Here is a 17,073-nt window from a genome sequence, read left to right as displayed (position 1 = left end):
GGGGTGTGGCGTCCCACCCGAGTTGGGATGTGGCCAGTGAAGCCTCAGGCCTGTTCTTCAATGCTGCACTGATTTGTCTTAGGACAGAAATGTTATGGGGCCCCTGGCTGGCTCAGTGGGTGGAGCGTGTGACTCTTGATTTTGACGTTGTAAATTCGAGCCCTCTACATTGCGTGTAGAGATCATTTAAGAATAAAATCCTTGGGGCGCCTGGGTGGCGCAGTCGGTTGAGCGTCCGACTTCAGCCAGGTCACGATCTCGCGGTCCGTGAGTTCGAGCCCCGCGTCAGGCTCTGGGCTGATGGCTCAGAGCCTGGAGCCTGTTTCCGATTCTGTGTCTCCCTCTCTCTCTGCCCCTCCCCCGTTCATGCTCTGTCTCTCTCTGTCCCAAAAATAAATAAACATTGAAAAAAAAAATTTTTAAGAATAAAATCCTTATTCGTTTTTATTTTTTAAATGTTTAATTTTTTTTTTTTTACCTTTATTTATTTTTGAGAGACAGAGACAGAGCACCAGTCGGAGAGGGATAGAGAGGGAGACACAGAATCTGAAGCAGGCTCCAGGCTCTGAGCCATCAGCACAGAGCCCGACGCGGGGCTTGAACTCATGAACCGTGAGATCATGACCTGAGCCCAAGTCAGACGCTTAACTGAGCAACCCAGGCGCCCCTTAAATGTTTAGTTTTGAGAGACAGAGAGAGAGAGAGAGAGAACGCGTGCTAGTGGGGGAGGGGCAGAGAGAGGGAGACAGAAGATCCAAAGCGGGCTCTATGCTGACAGCAGGGAGCCTGATGAGCCGTGAGATCGTGACCTGAGCCAAAGTCAGACGTTTAACTGACCTAGCCACCCAGGCGCCCCTAAAAATAAAATCTTAAAAAAAGGAAGTAGGTTCTGAGGGCAGAGGAACATGGGGGACCAGTGTCTGTCCTGGAGGCCCAGAGGTTGTGGTTTTCCCTGTGACTCGTTGTGTGACTCCAGGAAAGAGGCATCATCTCTTTATGCTGTAGTGTCTTCACTTATAAAGTAGATTAATGACAGATAAAACATATAGGAGGGTACTCACCTATAGTAAAGCACCAAAGATAAGCTCCATTGCCTAGAATGATGTCTGGTTTGTGGTGACAGTAACAGCAACAAAATACACACGTACACACACACACACACACACACATACACAGTAAATATAACAGCCGCCTTTTAATTGAGTGCTTACCAGGTGCCAGGCCATCGTTTTAAATATTTTGCACATTGGTTTGTTTTATCTTTACACAAATCCTGAGAGGTAGGTCCTATAGAATTTTCCTCATTTTAAAGATGAGGAAACCGAGACACCAAGAGTCGATGTGACTTGCCTGAGGTCACATGTCTTTTTAGGAATAGGGCAGGCGTAGCCATTTTAACAGAGACTAAGCGTACACACAGTTAAAGAAGAGAGAATTCTGTTTCGTCAAAGCCCTGCTGAAGGTGGGAATCTCTTGGAAAATCAGAGGCTCTTCGCAAGGTTGTCCAGGGTCCCAGTTTCCTTTCCTCTTGTCGCTCTGCCTTCCCCCAGGTCAGAGGCAGCCCAACAGCCCCAAAAGCTGAGGTCCTGCCGGCAGGAAAGGACTCAAGGACCAAGGAGTGAATCATTACACCTTCCTTTTAAGTGCCAGATCTGGGAGTGGCCCACATCCTACCTCTCCTGTCCCATTGGCTGGAACTCTATCACGTGGCCACACCTAGCTGCAAGGGAGGCTGGGAAATGTAGTCTTCTTTCTTTCTTTATTTTTAACTGGGCAGTGCTATGCTAAATCAGGCCAGGTGGAAGCAGTTAAAGACAGGTTGTGAAGGTGCCACAAGGGAGGAGACTTAGCAAAGGCCTAGATTTGCAGGTCTTTCCTTCCCTGGCCCTCAATTTTTTTTCCCTTTTTCTTCAACAGCTTACAAATTTAAGTTTAACTTTAACATGCCATATAATAAACCTATTTGAAACGTGTAATTCAGTGGTTTCTAGTATAGTCATAGAGTTATCCATCCATCTTGGCGATCAATTCTAGAACACTTTCAGTATCCCAAAAAGAAACCCTGTACCCCTTGGTTATCACTCCCATTTCTCCCTTCCCCCCACACCCCCAGGCCTAAGTGACCAGCTACTTACAACCTCTGGATTTGCCTTATATTACATATAAGTGGAATCACACACCTCGTAGTCTTTGGTAATTGACTTCTCGCACTTCGCTAACGTTTTGAGGTTCATCCATGTTGTAGAGATATCAGGATTTTGTTCCTGTTTGTGGCTGAATAATACTCCACTGCATGGACAGACCACATTTTATTTATCTACCGTCTAGTTGGTGGAAATTTGGATCATTTCCACTTTTTAGCTATTGTGAATAATGCTGCTCTGAACACACGTGGACAGCTCTGAATTTTCTGAAATGGGGGGAAGTGAACTCTACACGTTTATGGGAGCCGTTTCCTTGCCAAGGGGTCGGTATGGGTCTGAGTCGGCCTCCCCTCACCTCACTCAACCAGGAGCCCCTCTAGGGTAGGGGTAGGGTGAGTGTGACCTATGTCTGGATGCCCTGAAGGCTTTGCTCAGCCCAGGAGGCCTTAGAACTAAACTAACTCTGGGTTGTCTGAGAGCGGTGACCCTCCATGTGCTACAAGCTGATGCTCTCTCCTTTCCTGTATTCGTAGAAGTTGTAGAAAGATGCTGCAGTGGGGCGCCTGGGTGGCTCAGTCGGTTAAGCGTCTGACTTCAGCTCAGTCATGATCTCACAGTTCGTGAGTTCAAGCCCCACTTCGGGCTCTGTGCTGACAGCTCAGAGCCTGGAGCCTGCTTCCGATTCTGTGTCTCCCTCTCTCTCTGACCCTTCCCTGCTCATGCTCTGTCTCTCTCTGTCTCAAAAATAAATAAAACATTAAAAAAAAAAAAAAGAAAATTGTTAAAAAAAAAAAAAGAAAGATGCTGCAGTGACTGCTCTCTCTCTTCCTTTAGTCTCCTCCCATGTAGCTTCCTTGGCCCCTTTTTGCAGATATTTATTGAGCACTTACTATGTGCCATGAACGAGGTCCCAGCAGTGAACAGAATAAACAATAATATATGTCCTCATGGGAGCTTCCAGTCTAGCTTGGGAGAGTCCATCCGTTGGATAAACATGTTATGTAACAGAATACAAAACAATGTGAAGAATCATCAGTGTAAGGCTGGCTAGGCTTAAAGGCCATTAAGAAAAAGTTTCAGTGGATGCCTGGGTGGCTCAGTCAGTTAAGCGTCCAACTCTGGCTCGGGTCGTAGTCTCACGGTTCATGGGTTTGAGCCCCGTGTTGGGCTCTGTGCTGACAGCTCAGAGCCTGGAGCCTGCTCCGGATTCTCCCCCTGCTCGCTCTCTCTCTCTCTCTCTCTCTCTCTTAAAAATAAACAAAGACTTTACAAATTTCTTGGGGCACCTGGGTGGCTCAGTCAGTTGAGCCTGCGACTTCAGCTCAGGTCATGATCTCACAGTTTGTGGGTTCGAGCCCCACATCAGGCTCTGTGCTGACCACTTGGTCAGAGCCTGGAGCCTGCTTCAGATTCTGTGTCTCCTTCTCTCTCTGCCCCTCCCCCGCTCAAGCTTTCTCTCACTCTGTTTCTCAAAGATAAATGAATGTGAAAATAAATAAACATTTAAAAATTTTTAAAAATTCTTAAAAATTAAAAAAAATAGTAAATACGTAGAAAAAAAGAAAAATGGTTTTAGTAAAGAGTATCCAGACATTCTAGAGGGTGATGTTTTCGGGGGATGGGGGAGTTGGGGAATGCTTCTGGAAATGACACTGGAGCAGAGATCTGAGTGCAACAGGGTTGGGGTTGGGTGACTGGGAGAGAGAACATTCCAGGCTGGGCGTGTCTGGGGATCAGGAAGGAGGCCAGTGGCTGGAGCGAGTGAGTAAGAGGAGAGGGTGAGAAGTGAGGGCAGAGAAGGAACAGGACCAGACCTTGGAGGGACAAGAAGCCCAGGGCTTTGCGTTCCCACTGGAAGGATTTTACCTTGAACCAGTTAGGAGCCATGGGAGGGTTTGGGCCAAGGCCTGGGGGTCCAACTGCTGCTGCCAAGTGGTCACTCTGGCCTCTGAAACAGCTGTCCCCACGGACCTTCCATGTGGTTAAGTCAAACAGACGTTTCTCATGCCTCTTCCTGAGGGATCTTTTAGGGCTGTTCATAGCCGTCCTACATCTTTTTTCTCCCCGACGATACTTCTTGGGTTTCATGTGAGTGTCCCTCAAGTCCTGACCTTGGCCTTGTTGTTTCACTTCTCACTTGGCAGGCTCAGCTTTCCAGTGAGCCTCACTCATTTCTTTTCCCTGGCCCCCCTCCAGACATCCCCCAAGCCTCCTCCCTCCAGATCCCAGTGAGTTCCTTGTCCTAATTTCCGTGTCTCCAGGATAGCCCCACTGGCTAGGCAGTCAGAGGGCCAGATCTCCAGCCTCCAGCCTTTGCTCCCTCACGTCCACGACTGGGAAGTCCCCAGCCCTTCAGCGCTTTCCTGTAGCCCTGGCCCAGACACTGGCCCTTCTGTCTTCTTGCCCGAGATCCTGTCCTTATGGCCCTGCTACAGCATCTTTTCTTACCTGGTCCATTACCCTGACCTCTGGTATCATCCTTCCAATCCATCCCCTACCTGTCCTCAGAGGTGCCTTTCCACATTGACCCTTGCCCCTCCCCTGCTCACAGCTCTCCCATGGCTCCCTAGTACCCACCAGAAAAAGCCCCTACTCTCTCCACCTCATATTGGATGGAGGCCCTGCGAGGTCTGGCCTGCATGACCCGTGTAGTCTCAACTCCCACCTCCTCCCTCAGTCTTGCTCTTTGTGATGCGATCTCTCTGACTGGATTCACTGGTTTGGAAACCAATGATGCTGCTTCTTTAGACTTGATTGAAGCTACGCTGAACCAGTGAAACGTGAAGTTCACCGGCCTGGAATGCTCTTGCCTATCAGTCAAGACTTAGCTCTTGTGTGACCTTGGACGAGCCTTCCCTGGCTTGCCAGGCTGAACTTGTTAACAGTCAATGCCTGTGACTCCACCATCAGAGTACATGACGCTGGTACTTGGGGACTTTCTCCAGCGGACTGGGCGCTCCCTGTGAATCTGGGCCTGGTACTTAGAACACCGTCTGCCACACAGGCGGCCTCAAACGAAGGCGGAATAATGAACTGAAGTCCCATCTTGTTCCCCCCAGAGCGGGCAGTACCTGGGCGTCTGTTGAAGACCCGGGCGATGCGGGAGATGTACCGGAGCTACGTGGAGATGTTGGTGAGCACAGCACTCGACCCAGACATGATCCAGGCCCTGGAGGACACACATGGTGAGCTGAGGCCTGGGAGAGAAGGTCCCCGACCCCTCCTTTGCACCCCCCTCCCCCCATGCATTGTGGGGCTTCGGCTCTTCTGACGCCCCTCCGGGTCTTTTAGATGAGCTATACCTCCCGCCCATGCGGAAGATCGACGGCCTCCTGAATGAGCACAAGAAGAAAGTCCTGAAGCGGCTGTCGCTGAGCCCAGCCCTCCAGGTGCCTGTGGGGCCTGGGCGGGAGGTGTCCGGGGCCCAGCAGTCATGAACGGGAGAGATGTGCACCGGTCAGCCACGGAGGAGCTCCCAGAGCATGAGGCCCTGAGCGGGGGGCACCATTCTCCGGGCTTGGCCAGGAGAAGAGTTGAGGGCAGGGCTGGCAAGAGGGAGTCTCTAGGTTCCTTGCAGGCCTGCATGGAGGGGGCTTGGAGGGTGCAGAGAGGTCATAGTGAAGGTCTGGGGTGGGCTGCTGGGAAAGCCCATCAGAGCGTGGCTCTGGAGTGCAAATTTGGAGGCAAAAGGTAGACGAGGGCCTGCACCCAGGCCTTGCCGTGGGACAGTGTTAAGCGGATCCTGATGGCTTCTCTGTCATCGTAATGCGGGACTTCTTAGCATCTTAGGTTTCGGTAGTAAGTCATCTAGATGATTTTCTTTCTGGAATGGCCTAGGATTCTAGAACAGACTATTCAGGCAGCTCTGATGGGGGGGGGGATGGTTGTGTGGTGCTGAGATTCGGGGGCAGATTGTTAGGGCAGCGGAATTCTGGGATGGAATGTTGGTCCGGCCTTGACATTTCTGGGCAGATACTGGTCGAATTCTGGGAATTCTGGGATGGACTTTCAGGCTGGCTCAGAAAATCCCTGGTGGGATGTTAGTCCCTCAGAAAATGCGGGATAGAGTGATAATCTGGTTCTAGAATTCCGGGTGGGATGTTATGCTAGGGTTAAAATTTCCGTGGTAATGGAATATTCTTCTGGTTTTAGAATTCTGGGATTGAATGTCAGCCTGGCACTGGGGAGTCTGGATCTTAGGCTGATTCTCAAAATGTTGAGTAGGATGTAAGGCTGGTGCTGAGAATCCCGGGTGGAATATTGGGGGTCTCTGGGAATCTCAGGCCGGGCCACAAAGCACATTAATAAGGGTCCCCAGACAGGCGTAGGTTCCTCTGTCCTTTGAGGAGACCAAGATTCCCCAGGGATCCCCTGATCCACAGCCTGAGGGAAACTGAGGCACCTGATGACCTGAGAACTGATGGTGGGTTTGGAGCGTGTGGGCCCAGGGCACGTCCCACTGACCGGTCGGCTTCCCGCAGGACGCCCTGCACACGTTCCCCCAGCTGCAAGTGGAGCAGAGCGGGGAGGGCTCCCCTGAGGAGGGGGCCGTGCGGCTGCGGCCGGCGGGGGAGCCCTACAACCGCAAGACGCTCAGCAAGCTCAAGAGGAGCGTGGTCCGAGCCCAGGTGGGGCCGCGGATGGGCGGGCGGTGTGGGCGACTGGGAAGAGGAAAGGCCCCGGGCCGGGCAGTGGGGTGAGGCCTCTCCACTCTCCTCTGTCCAGGAGTTCAAAGTGGAGCTGGACAAGTCGGGATACTACACGCTCTACCACTCGCTCCACCACTATAAGTACCACACCTTCCTGCGCTGCAGGGACCAGGTAAGCCCACCCGCAGCGCCCGTTGCCCTGGGATTCGGCCCCACGGGCTCTGCCCTGGACCCGGCCCCTCCTGCCTCAGACTCGGGAGTCCAGCTCGCAGTCCCCTCCTCCCTCGGTCCCAGGGGTCCAGCTCCCAGTCCCCTCCTCCCCCGGACCCAGGGGTCCAGCTCCCAGTCCCCTCCTCCCTCGGACCCAGGGGTCCAGCTCCCAGTCCCCTCCTCCCTCGGACCCAGGGGTCCAGCTCCCAGTCCCCTCCTCCCTCGGACCCAGGGGTCCAGCTCCCAGTCCCCTCCTCCCTCGGACCCAGGAATCAGGCCCCCAGCCCCCTCCTCCTTCAGAGCCAGGGGTCCAAGCCCACAGCCCCTCCTCCCTCAGACCCAGCGTCCTGGTCCCCAGCCCCCTCCTCCCTCAGAGCCAGGGGTCCAAACCCACAGCCCCTCCTCTCTCAGACCCAGGAGTCCAGCTCCCAGCCACCCTTCTCCTCGGGATATTGATCCCTAGACCCCCAGACCCTGGTGGCCACTTGCCCCAGCTCCCTGTTTAACGCCCTGCAGACCCTGGCCATCGAGGGCGGTGCTGAGGACCTGGGTCAGGAGGAGGTAGTCCAGCAATGCATGCGGAACCAGCCATGGCTGGAACAGCTCTTCGACTCCTTCAGCGACCTGCTGGCCCAAGCACAGGCCCACAGCCGCTGTGGGTGACCCCACCCCGCCTGGGGGAGCCACCTCTTCCACGAACGGAGAATTGGGACAGAACTGTGTCCTCAGGAGCTAACCCCTGGGCCCTGCCTGCCAGGGAAGTGGGGGGGGGGGGTCATTGGTCAGGGTGTGTCCATGCTGCCCCCACAAGGGCAGGGTTCAAAGTTCGACTCCTCCCCTCTCCCACACCCCCCTCCACTCCCTCCCCGCCCCTCCTGCTGTCCGGTGTACAGAGAAATTATTTATATATATGTATAAATGTCTATTTAGTAACGGTTTCCCTCCCCACCTTGGCCCGATCCCCTCTCCATGGCCACAGCCCCGCCCCCTCCACCTTGTACATAATGTATAGGAAAAGTCTATGTATGGTTGAGGGGGGCGGGGTGGCTTCAGAGAGCTGGGGGACCCCCTCCCCCCAACCCCCCCCTCACAGGCCAAGATCTTTGCTAAAGGCCATTCCCTCCCCCAGGGCATTCGGCATCGGGCGGGAGGGGGAAAACGCATCTTGTTAATTATTTTTAATCTTATTTATTGTACATACCTGGGGCGGGGGGCTGGGGAGGTGGAGGGGGAAGAAGGGTCCCCTCCCTTTGGCCCTCCTACTCCTTTTCTACTGCGATTGTCTGTGTCTGCCCCCCCCCCCGTCCCCCACCGCCCCAACCCCTCGTCGTCTGGATGTGGTTCTATTTTTTATCCGTCTCCTCTCCCCTCCCCCTCTCTCTAACCCCGCCCCCCGCTCCTCCCTCCCCACCACCCTTCGTCTCTTGCTCTTTCTTGGGCTTCTGTACAACTCAACTTGTATACACTGTGTACACACAACCAGCCAAACGAAAACCCAACGGCAAACACTTTATCGGCCGGCTGGAGTGCCTCTGTCCGACGGCGTCTGGGTGCCGGGTGGGCCGAGGGATGGCACAGGCAGAGAGAGGGTCTGGCCTTCTCTGGCACATGGCTTTTCTGGAGCCCGGGCAGTGGTTGGGCTGGGGTCGTTGCACCCCTGTGTCTCGCTGGGTAAAATTGGCCCACCCCAAAATTTAGCGACCTAAAACAAGAAACGTTTTATCCTCTGGTTTCTGAGGATCAGGAATTGGGGGTTCGCGTCCCAGGGTCTGTTGTGAGGTTATAGTCTGGTCAGCGAGAGCAACCCGAAGGGATTGACTGGGATTGGAGGGTCTACTTCTTTTGTTGTTTATATTTGAGAGGGAGAGAGAAAGAGAGAGAGAGAGAGAGAGAGAGAGAGACCGAGCGTGAGTGGGGGAGGGGCAGAGAGAGAGGAAGATCCAGAATCCGAAGCAGGCTCCAGGCGCCCAGCTGTCAGCTCAGAGCCCGACTCGGGGCTCGAATTCACGAACCGTGAGATGGTGACCCGAGCCGAAGTCTGACACTTAACTGACTGAGCCACCCGGGCACCTCGAAGGATCTGCTTTTAAGGCGTGCAGATCAGTTGTTGGCCGGAGGCCTTGGTTCCTTGCCATGTGGACCCCACAATGGGGCAGCTTCAGTGTCCTCACAGCATGCCAGCTGGCTTTTCCCAGGGAGAGAGCAAGGAGGAAGCCACAGGACCTTTATGTCCTAATATACCATTGCTTCATCCATACTGTTCATCGAAAGGGAGCTATTAAACCCAGTACCCACTCAGAGGGCAATTCAGCTCCGCTTTGAGGAAGGAAAAGGATAGGAATTCTTAGATGTGTTTTTAAACCGGTACAGGCTGTGGCAGGTGTAGGGAGTTGACCAGCTTTTTGAGGGTTGCCTAATGTAGACTGAAGGGTGGGTCTCTTGTGCTCTTGAACCCTGAAACTCCAAGGTCACCAGCAGACTGGCAGTTGAGAGGCCAGTAGACGGAGTGGTGGATGGATTCCTGGGTTCTTGAGATTTGCTGCTGCTCAAAGTGTGATCCAGGACTGCCGCCCTTGGAGTGATGTCCGTTGTCCCACGAGACCTTCTGAAAATGTCAGCTCGGGCCGAGTCTCAGATCTGCTGAGTCAGAACCCACTATTTAGTAAAATCCTGGGAGGATTCTAATAGACACTCAAGTTGGAGGAGCAGTGTTCTAAAGAGTTAAACATTTGGAGGTCAACTGGAACCTGGCTTTAGAAAGTAGTGAGTAAGCTGTTGTCATTCTAGAGCCTGGACAGTTGTCCAAAACAGACTGTTGGTATTCTAGAACCCTGGCTTCAGCAGTGATGATAGGTGTGCGGCAGGTGTTGACCTGGTGTAAGATTTAAGGGTAGACCATCTGCATTCTAGATAGGTTCCCTTCCTGGTGAAATCGAGGAAGAGCCCCAATTTGTTCTACAACCTTGGATATCGTCTAGGCCAATATTAATGATTCTGCTGGTTTTACGGTAACGCTGAAGGATCTTAATGGGACTCAGTGGTGGGCCGTGGGCTTTTGTTTTAAGTTTATTTAGTTATTTTGAGAGAGAGGGGAGAGCGTCCAAGCAGGCTCCACGCTGTTAGCGTGGAGCCCATTGTGGGGCTCGAACCCAAGAACCACGAGATCGTGACCCGAACTGAAGGCTGGAGTCAGACACTCAACCGACTGAGCCACCCAGGTGCCCCTGGGCCGTGGGCTTTCTAGAATTGAGTTTGGAGGGGTAAGGATGGACCACTGGTGTCCTTGAACCATGGCCTGTAGCACATTGGGGTGCAGCCACTGAGAGGCAGTGGCATATTCAAGGTCCTGGACTGTTCCGTCAAATAAGAGCCAAAGCCTCCGAGATCACCATGATCTCCCGCAGGAGCTCTGCTATACAAAGTGGGTGGATTGTTCAGAAGGTGGGTGGCGGGGCAGTATCATCCCTTTGGGGGCAGGAGTACCTTGTGGTTGGACCTTGGAATTCAACTGCCCGAATTTGAATGCCAGCTCCAGCACTAACCAGGTGAGTTGGATCCCAGCCCCTGTCCTCAGTCTCGTCATTCGTCAAATGGACTTTGTCAACGTGAAGGAAAACAGCGTTCGATGCACTTGGCACCGCCTGGCCTTTAGCTCCCGTTCCGCATGGCAGGCGAGCCCAAGGGGGTTGCCGGAAGTCCAAGAGATGGCAGAAAGGGAAGAGGATGGCAAAGATGGATAAGGAGGGACAGCTAAAGCCCGAGAGGCTTCAAATCATTGGCAGGACCCGCCAGAGCCCAGGGGAGGGCAGGAACTGTGGGACAGGCATGCACATGCCTAGAGAGCCACCAACTAGGCCAGGCCAGCCTCTTCACTGTTGTCTGATGAGCTCTGGAACGGTGGTGATCGCAAGCCTTCCGAAAATGGCCTGCCAGTTGTCGCGTGGGTCTGTATGTGTGCCTTTTGCTGGGCGTAAGCGGTAGCTTTGGTCACCTCTTCGAAGTGCATCTTTGTCCTTCAAGAAGCAGGGCGTCCCGGCCAAGAATTTGGCCCTGATCGACAATGCAAAAAAGACTCGGGTCTCCTCCTGTGCACGCAGTGTTGACAGGGGGACCCAGGGAGAGGGAGGGACATCAGCCTAGGACTCCACTGGCCCCTGCTGAGAGCGCCTCGCCTCTGGCTGGGGTTAGGTGGCGATGTCAGACCTTGTTTGGAAAGTGATAGAACCGCCCCACTCCACCCCCCACCCCCCATTCCCTCCCTGTCAGGGTAGAGGGAGTGAACATGTAGCACAATACGTTGGAGCCTTGCTTATTCCCAAGGCGGAAGGTTGAATGCAGGCCAAGGATTCTGTGATAATGAAACCCGGAAAGGGATATTTAGCTAATCATTGTTCGAATCTGGAATACAGAGGGACATTCATGGTTCTGGGGCAAGAGGAGGACAGCGGGGCCTCCGTCATTGATAAAGAGCGTTTACAATATTCCCAGCTCTGTGTTTGTCTTCTGGGTGCAGATCCGGTTCCTAAAGACCTCTCCGAAGTAGCTCTGTGATTACCCCCATTTTACAGCTGAGAAGATGGAGGTGCTGCTGAGGGCCCTCGTCTCCCCTTGAACCAGGAAGTGGGTTCTGGGGTGGGTGTGAGGGGAGGACTTTGGAATCGGGCCCGGAGATTCTGTCCAAACGTAGCAGATACGGGGAGACAGGGAGTGACAGTTCTCAAGTGGAGGTGTGTGGACTAGGTGTTGGGGTTCAGGGACACTTGTCAGGCATGGGAGATGGGGCACGTGGTGGTCTCCAGGTCTGGCGCCAGCGTTTCAGGTTAGCAAATACAGCACAGAATTGGGGGTCCTGGGTCGAATGGGGGGCATGCAAGGGTTCCCAAACAAGCGAGTTAGCAACTTGTTTGGGTGGCCTTATGATGCCCCACGCTTCAGCCCTTCCTAGGACATATGCTCAAATGAGATGTGTCTACGCTGGCCCCCAGGTCATTGAGGATTTGGACTCTGAAGTCAGCCCAATTGGGAACTTTCTGGAACTGAGAACTTGCCAGCCAGCTGCTTGGACACCATTCCACCCACCTGTCCCTTCTTTCTGCAGCCAAAATGTCTTTCTCAATATGTATTGGGGGTGGTTAGGAGGCAGGCAGGGTTTGTGGTGGCTGCCTGTTTCCAAGATTCTGGAATCTTCTGGAACACCACTATCCAATAAATTTAAAAACCTGCCTGTAGCTACCGGCTACCTTGTTGAACAGTACTGTTCTAGAACTTTACAGCAAAGAGGAAAAAAAACCCAAAAAACATTTCAGATGTTAAACCCCGTGCCACCAAAACACAAAAGGCAGCGTGGTCCCGTTGAAGATGAAGCAGGAGTCCAGACACCTGCTTGGCTTGTTCTCTGGCCCCTGCCCACCTCCCTCCCCAAGAAGCAAAGGGTTGTGGATTGGATGGTTGTAGGTGCGCCCTGAGTTCACCCACCACCCCTGAACCGTTCTAAAAAGCATTTTCTGACATTGGCAGTGACGTTTATTTCCCTAGGGGTGGAGAGGGGAGTTATATACAGCAGTGACCCGGATGCCCGGGAGCCCCTCACCCCAACAAGGGGCTCGGGTGGGGAAAGGAGGCATATTGGCAGAAGGCACACAGTGGCGATGTCCTGGAGGAAGCCAGGAATTACAGATGGGGGTGTAGTGTATCCTGGGAAACCCAGATGGGGAAACTGAGGCTCGGTGAGGGCAGCTGGTCCCAAGAGCTCGTGCTGGTTGCTCCTCTCACGCCGCCGCCGGGGCTACAGGAGGACACAGGGACAGCCCCCGTCCTTCTTCCTGGGGGCGCTGGGTGGGCTGGGCGGGAGCTCTTGTTCCTGATACTTCCTGTGGGAAGAAGCTAGTGAGTTTGGGTCACAGGAGCTGAGGACGAGGATGACCGGAAGGGGAGGAGCTCCGCTCACCGTACGGCCCGCACCAGCTGCTCGAAGGCCTCGTCCACATTGAGGCGCAGTTTGGCCGAGGCCTCAAAGTAGGCCACGTGGTGGGAGGCGCCATAGGCAGAGGCTTCAGATCGGGGGACCTGGGAGGGGGGACACAGGAAGGAGTCGGGTGTCTGCACTCAGGGTGGGTCCCAACCGAGGGAGGCAGAAAATCACACTATATGCTCTAATGGGGGTTACGAAGTGCGGGGGCTCAAGGGAAAAGCTCCCAGAGGATCACGGGGGACATGCCAAGAGGGCTAAGCACCACCTAAGTAGTCAGGGAAGGCTCTGGAGACGTTTGTCCTTCTGAACGCCAGATAACTGAGTTCCCCGCCCCCCCCCCCCCCCCCCCCCCCGCAGAGAAGTCTGGGTGTTCCCTGGAGAGGCCTGAGCAAGGCTCAGAAGGCTGGAACCCCCCCCCCCCCGAAAGCTTGATCTAAAAGATGAGTTCTGTGTGGAAATCACGTAGTCTCTGTGTATAGGAAGTGGAGAGAACAGAAAGGAAGGGACCAGACACGGTGGGTATCACCTCTTGTGGAAGAGCTGGAGTTCTCTCCTGGGGGCGCTGGGGAGCCAGGGAGGGTCGTGAGCAGGGAAGGGGCCAGCGCAGTGGGGGGCAGGGTGGGAGGCTGACTAGAGGTGGCGACGCAGCAGAGTTGGGGCTGGCTGACCTGGGGATGGGGGACAGGTGCCCTTTTTGCCGTCCAGCCATCTCTCCTGGGAAGTCCTGTGTGCAAGGCTGGGAACTCGGGAGATCCAACTTGGGAGCAACACATTTAATGATGGCGTGTGACCGTGGAGGGAGCAGGACCAGGGGAGCTGGAGGAGGCAGCCCAGGAAGGAGCCTCCCAGGCTTGAGATGCGGTCCCCCGGGGTGGGGCAGGGAGGGGGGGGTGTCCCAGACCTGGCGCTGTGTCTCCAGATCTGCCTTGTTCCCAACCAACACGATGGGGAAGTCGTCTCGGTCCTTCACTCGGAGGATCTGCGTGAAAAGCTTGCCTACCTCGTTGAAACTGCGGATGAAGCCAGAGGTGTGAGGTCTAGCCGCCCTCCCCGCCCCACGCCCCACCCCCGCTCCGCCGCCCTCTACTCCTCACCTCTGCCGGTCGTTAATGGCAAACACCAGCAGGAAGCCGTGGCCGGCGCGCATGTACTGCTCCCGCATGGCACCGAACTCCTCCTGGCCTGCAGTGTCCAGGACTGCAGACGGGCGGAGAGGGGCTGCCTTGGGGATGGGGTTCCCACTGGCCGCCCCCACCCACCCACCCCTGCCAGGAGCCCTCAGCCCCACCACCATCCCCCCATCTGCTCCCTGCCTCCCTCGCCCTCACTGTCCAGCCGGGCCGGGACACCATCCACAGTGCAGATCTTCGTATAGGAGTCTTCGATGGTTGGGTCATAGTCAGACACAAAGTAGGACTGGTGGGGAGGGAGAAGACACTGTTACTGCTGTTCGTTCAGTGCTGCAGCACAGATGATGTAGTCCTGCCCCTGGGCTCTGCCTTTCTCTGCCTCCCCCCCTTCTTTCTGGGTCCCCGTTCCTCTCTCTGTGGGTCTCTGTCCCTTCCTCCCACCCTACCCTGTCTCCTGAATCTCTCCTGGTCCTCTCTTTCTAGTATAAAATACATCTCCTACATCATGATTATGTCCTGGCTGTGCAGCATTGAACAAATCACTTCCCCTCTCTGAACCTCAATTTCCTCATTTGGAAATTAAGGATAAAAATAGGACTCACTTAATCCAGTATTTGTGAGCTTCGGGGAAATTCCTGTTAAGCATTTAATGTATGGCCTGGATATAGTAGGTGCTCAGTTATTGGGAGCTATTATTGTCCAGAATATCTGCCTGGCTAGATCTCTCCCTCCTCCTCCCCTTCCCTCTTTTTTTCTCCTTCTTCTTCCTCCTCCTCCTCCCTCCCCTCCTCCTCCTCCACAGCTTCTAGTGTCTCCTCCCAGGGGAAGGTCCCAGTTCCAATCCAGCAGTAGAGAAACTGCCCCGCCCAAAGTCTGGGCCCCTCCCTTCCTGCCTGGGTCAGGCCAGCCTCCAGCCAGGCCTTTGGCCAGCTTTGGGTCTGCCCCTGGGTGCAAGGGGCCCAGGGCTGAGGCCTTTTCCTATATAGGCCAGGGCGTCTATGCAGGCACTCGCTGGGGGCTCTCAAGGGGTCTGGGGCCCAGGGACCTCTGCGGTAGCATCTCAGAAACAGATACCTAATTTTTAAGGTTTTTCTAAGGTGGGAGGGTTTCCCTTGGGAATGGGGTGAAGGCTTCCTGGGCAGGGGTGGATCTTTCAGGAGAGAAGGGGTGATCTGGCAGCTGGGGGTCTGAGGGCTGGATCCTGTCTGTTGGTGGCGGGTGGGGGTGCTTGGTGAGGGCTTGTCCTGAAGGGAGGGTGTAGGACCAGGCCCCCCCATGGGGGGACTAGGGGCGTGTCTTCAGAACACAACTGGAGAAGCTCAGGAGTGAGAACGGGGGAGAGCCCCAAGGTGCACTTTTGGGAGGTTTGTCATAGAATATAGGTGCATATCTAGAGAGTCTCAAACACCCTGAGATGCATTTATAGGGTCAAAGAAACTCTCAAAGAGCAGGTCTTTCCAGGGGGGTCAAGAATCTGGGGCTTCCTAGATGGAGATGATTTGGGGGCTAGCCAAGGTTTCGGAGAGGCGCTCAAGGATTTAGAGTGGAGGAAAATTCAAGATGGACGAGCGGGTGGTTTCCCTGGGGAGAGGGGGGAGGTCTGGGTCTTGGGGGATGGGGTATCCCCAGGACTTGTAGTCTTACAGTTCTCTGGAATGGCCAAGGGGCACTGATGTTTCTGAAATCCCTTGAGTCTAAGAGTGCCTCTCTCAGGACTGGATGGTCCCAGATGGGTCCCAGGCAGTCTGGGCATAATTTCTAGATTCTGAGGGAGCTAAGCATCTAGGCTGGGGTAATCTCCCAGTTAGGCTCTGGGTGGCTCAGGCAGGAAGCTGGGATCTGGGGTTTGGGGGAGATGGGGCTCAGGTAGGAGAAGGTGGCACCTGGGGGTGGGGGCCCCTATGAGAGTGCTTAGGGTCTAAATGGGGTGACTTCTGGATTTAGGATGCTCCCAGGAGATGCCCAGGTCAGCAGGGAAGCGGGGTACTGGGAGGAGGGATGGTGGGTTTCAGGATGCCAGTATATGCCCCTTGTGTAGGGGGTGGAAGGGGTGGAGGCCCTGGGAGGGCTCAGGGTCACAATCTGAGGGGGGGTTTTAAGATTAGAAGGTCTCATAAGAGGTGCTCAGTGATGGATCGAGGGGAAATAGGGGTCTCAGAAAGAGCTCAGTTCTGGGTCCCGGGGACACCCCCCCGGGTGAGGGCCCACTACCTGGATGAACTGGATGGTCAGTGCGCTCTTGCCCACGCCGCCGCCGCCCACGACCACCAGCTTGTGTGTCTCGCTGGGTGGGGGGTCCCCGGGCCCCGGCCCCCCGCCCCGGGGCCGCCCCCGCCCAGTCCCGGACGCCGCCCCGCTGCTCATGTCGCCACCGCTGCCGCCGCCGCCGCTACTGCCTGGGGGGGGGGGAAGCCGGGCGGGGCCTAGGGGCGGGCCGCACTAATAAGGCTACTGCATAATCATGAGCTCCTGAGAGAAGGACTCGAGTCTTGGGACACTTGGGAGGGGACAAGGCCAGGGAAAAGGAGGAGCTATGCTAATAAGGGAAGGGGAAAGGCTTTCGCTGTGAAGGGGAATTCCAAATGGGGCGGGAGTATGTTAATGAAAGAACTGTGCTCACCCAGGGCAGCGCCACGCGCTCTCAGCAGGCGGGCCCCTGGGGGCGGGGCTATGCTAATAAGCGCTCTCACTCTCTCGACCGACGGGTCGGGAAGATCATTCGGGGAGGTGCTATGCAAATGAAGAGCCCGGAGACTGCTTCTCAGGGCACCGTCCCCGAGGCTTCGTTTTAGTAGGCGGGGCTCGTGGACCCGCGCGCGGCCGTATATAGGCGCGCTCGGAGGAAGGAGTGGGTCTTGAGGGGAAGCTCCACCTACGTCCTGGGATCCTAGCCAGGCTTCCGACCCGGGTGTCTAGGCTGGACGCTGCAGTCTCCGCCCGCTAAAGGACCCAGGCTTCCGGTTCCCGGA

The 17,073-nt window shown here is 55.1% G+C and overlaps 2 protein-coding genes across 6 annotated transcripts in view; one reads left to right on the top strand and one right to left on the bottom strand.

The window, feature by feature from the left end:
* The window catches only part of PRR12 (proline rich 12), a 28,722-nt gene extending 20,206 nt beyond the window's left edge, over nucleotides 1-8,516 (top strand). Inside the window, 5 exon segments of the mRNA XM_047077635.1 lie at nucleotides 5,204-5,329; nucleotides 5,436-5,533; nucleotides 6,626-6,772; nucleotides 6,870-6,965; nucleotides 7,520-8,516. Of these exon segments, the coding sequence (XP_046933591.1) occupies nucleotides 5,204-5,329; nucleotides 5,436-5,533; nucleotides 6,626-6,772; nucleotides 6,870-6,965; nucleotides 7,520-7,666 (614 nt within the window). The 3' untranslated portion in view covers nucleotides 7,667-8,516.
* Nucleotides 8,517-12,503: 3,987 nt separating this feature from the next.
* Nucleotides 12,504-16,469, bottom strand: RRAS (RAS related). 5 transcript variants are annotated; one of them, XM_047077632.1, is made up of 7 exons: nucleotides 16,316-16,469; nucleotides 14,303-14,390; nucleotides 14,069-14,171; nucleotides 13,876-13,984; nucleotides 13,501-13,731; nucleotides 12,951-13,069; nucleotides 12,692-12,873 (listed from the first exon to the last, which is right to left on the bottom strand). In XM_047077632.1, the coding sequence occupies exons 1-7, from the start codon at nucleotides 16,466-16,468 to the stop codon at nucleotides 12,789-12,791; spliced, it is 888 nt and encodes a 295-aa protein (XP_046933588.1). In that variant the 5' UTR covers nucleotide 16,469; the 3' UTR covers nucleotides 12,692-12,788. The 5 variants fall into 5 exon arrangements, with proteins under 5 accessions (XP_046933587.1, XP_046933588.1, XP_046933586.1 ...); XM_047077631.1 differs by having other exon boundaries at nucleotides 12,504-12,873; nucleotides 13,643-13,984; XM_047077630.1 differs by having other exon boundaries at nucleotides 13,501-13,984.
* Between the last annotated feature and the right edge of the window lie 604 nt (nucleotides 16,470-17,073).

The sequence above is a fragment of the Lynx rufus genome, unplaced genomic scaffold (assembly GCF_022079265.1).
Source record: "Lynx rufus isolate CCGP_SWC_20201006 ecotype Redwood Valley unplaced genomic scaffold, mLynRuf1.p SCAF_16, whole genome shotgun sequence".
NCBI lineage: Eukaryota > Metazoa > Chordata > Mammalia > Carnivora > Felidae > Lynx > Lynx rufus.
The sequence above is the reverse complement of the archived record's forward strand: the minus strand, read 5'-3'. Positions and strand labels throughout refer to the sequence as shown.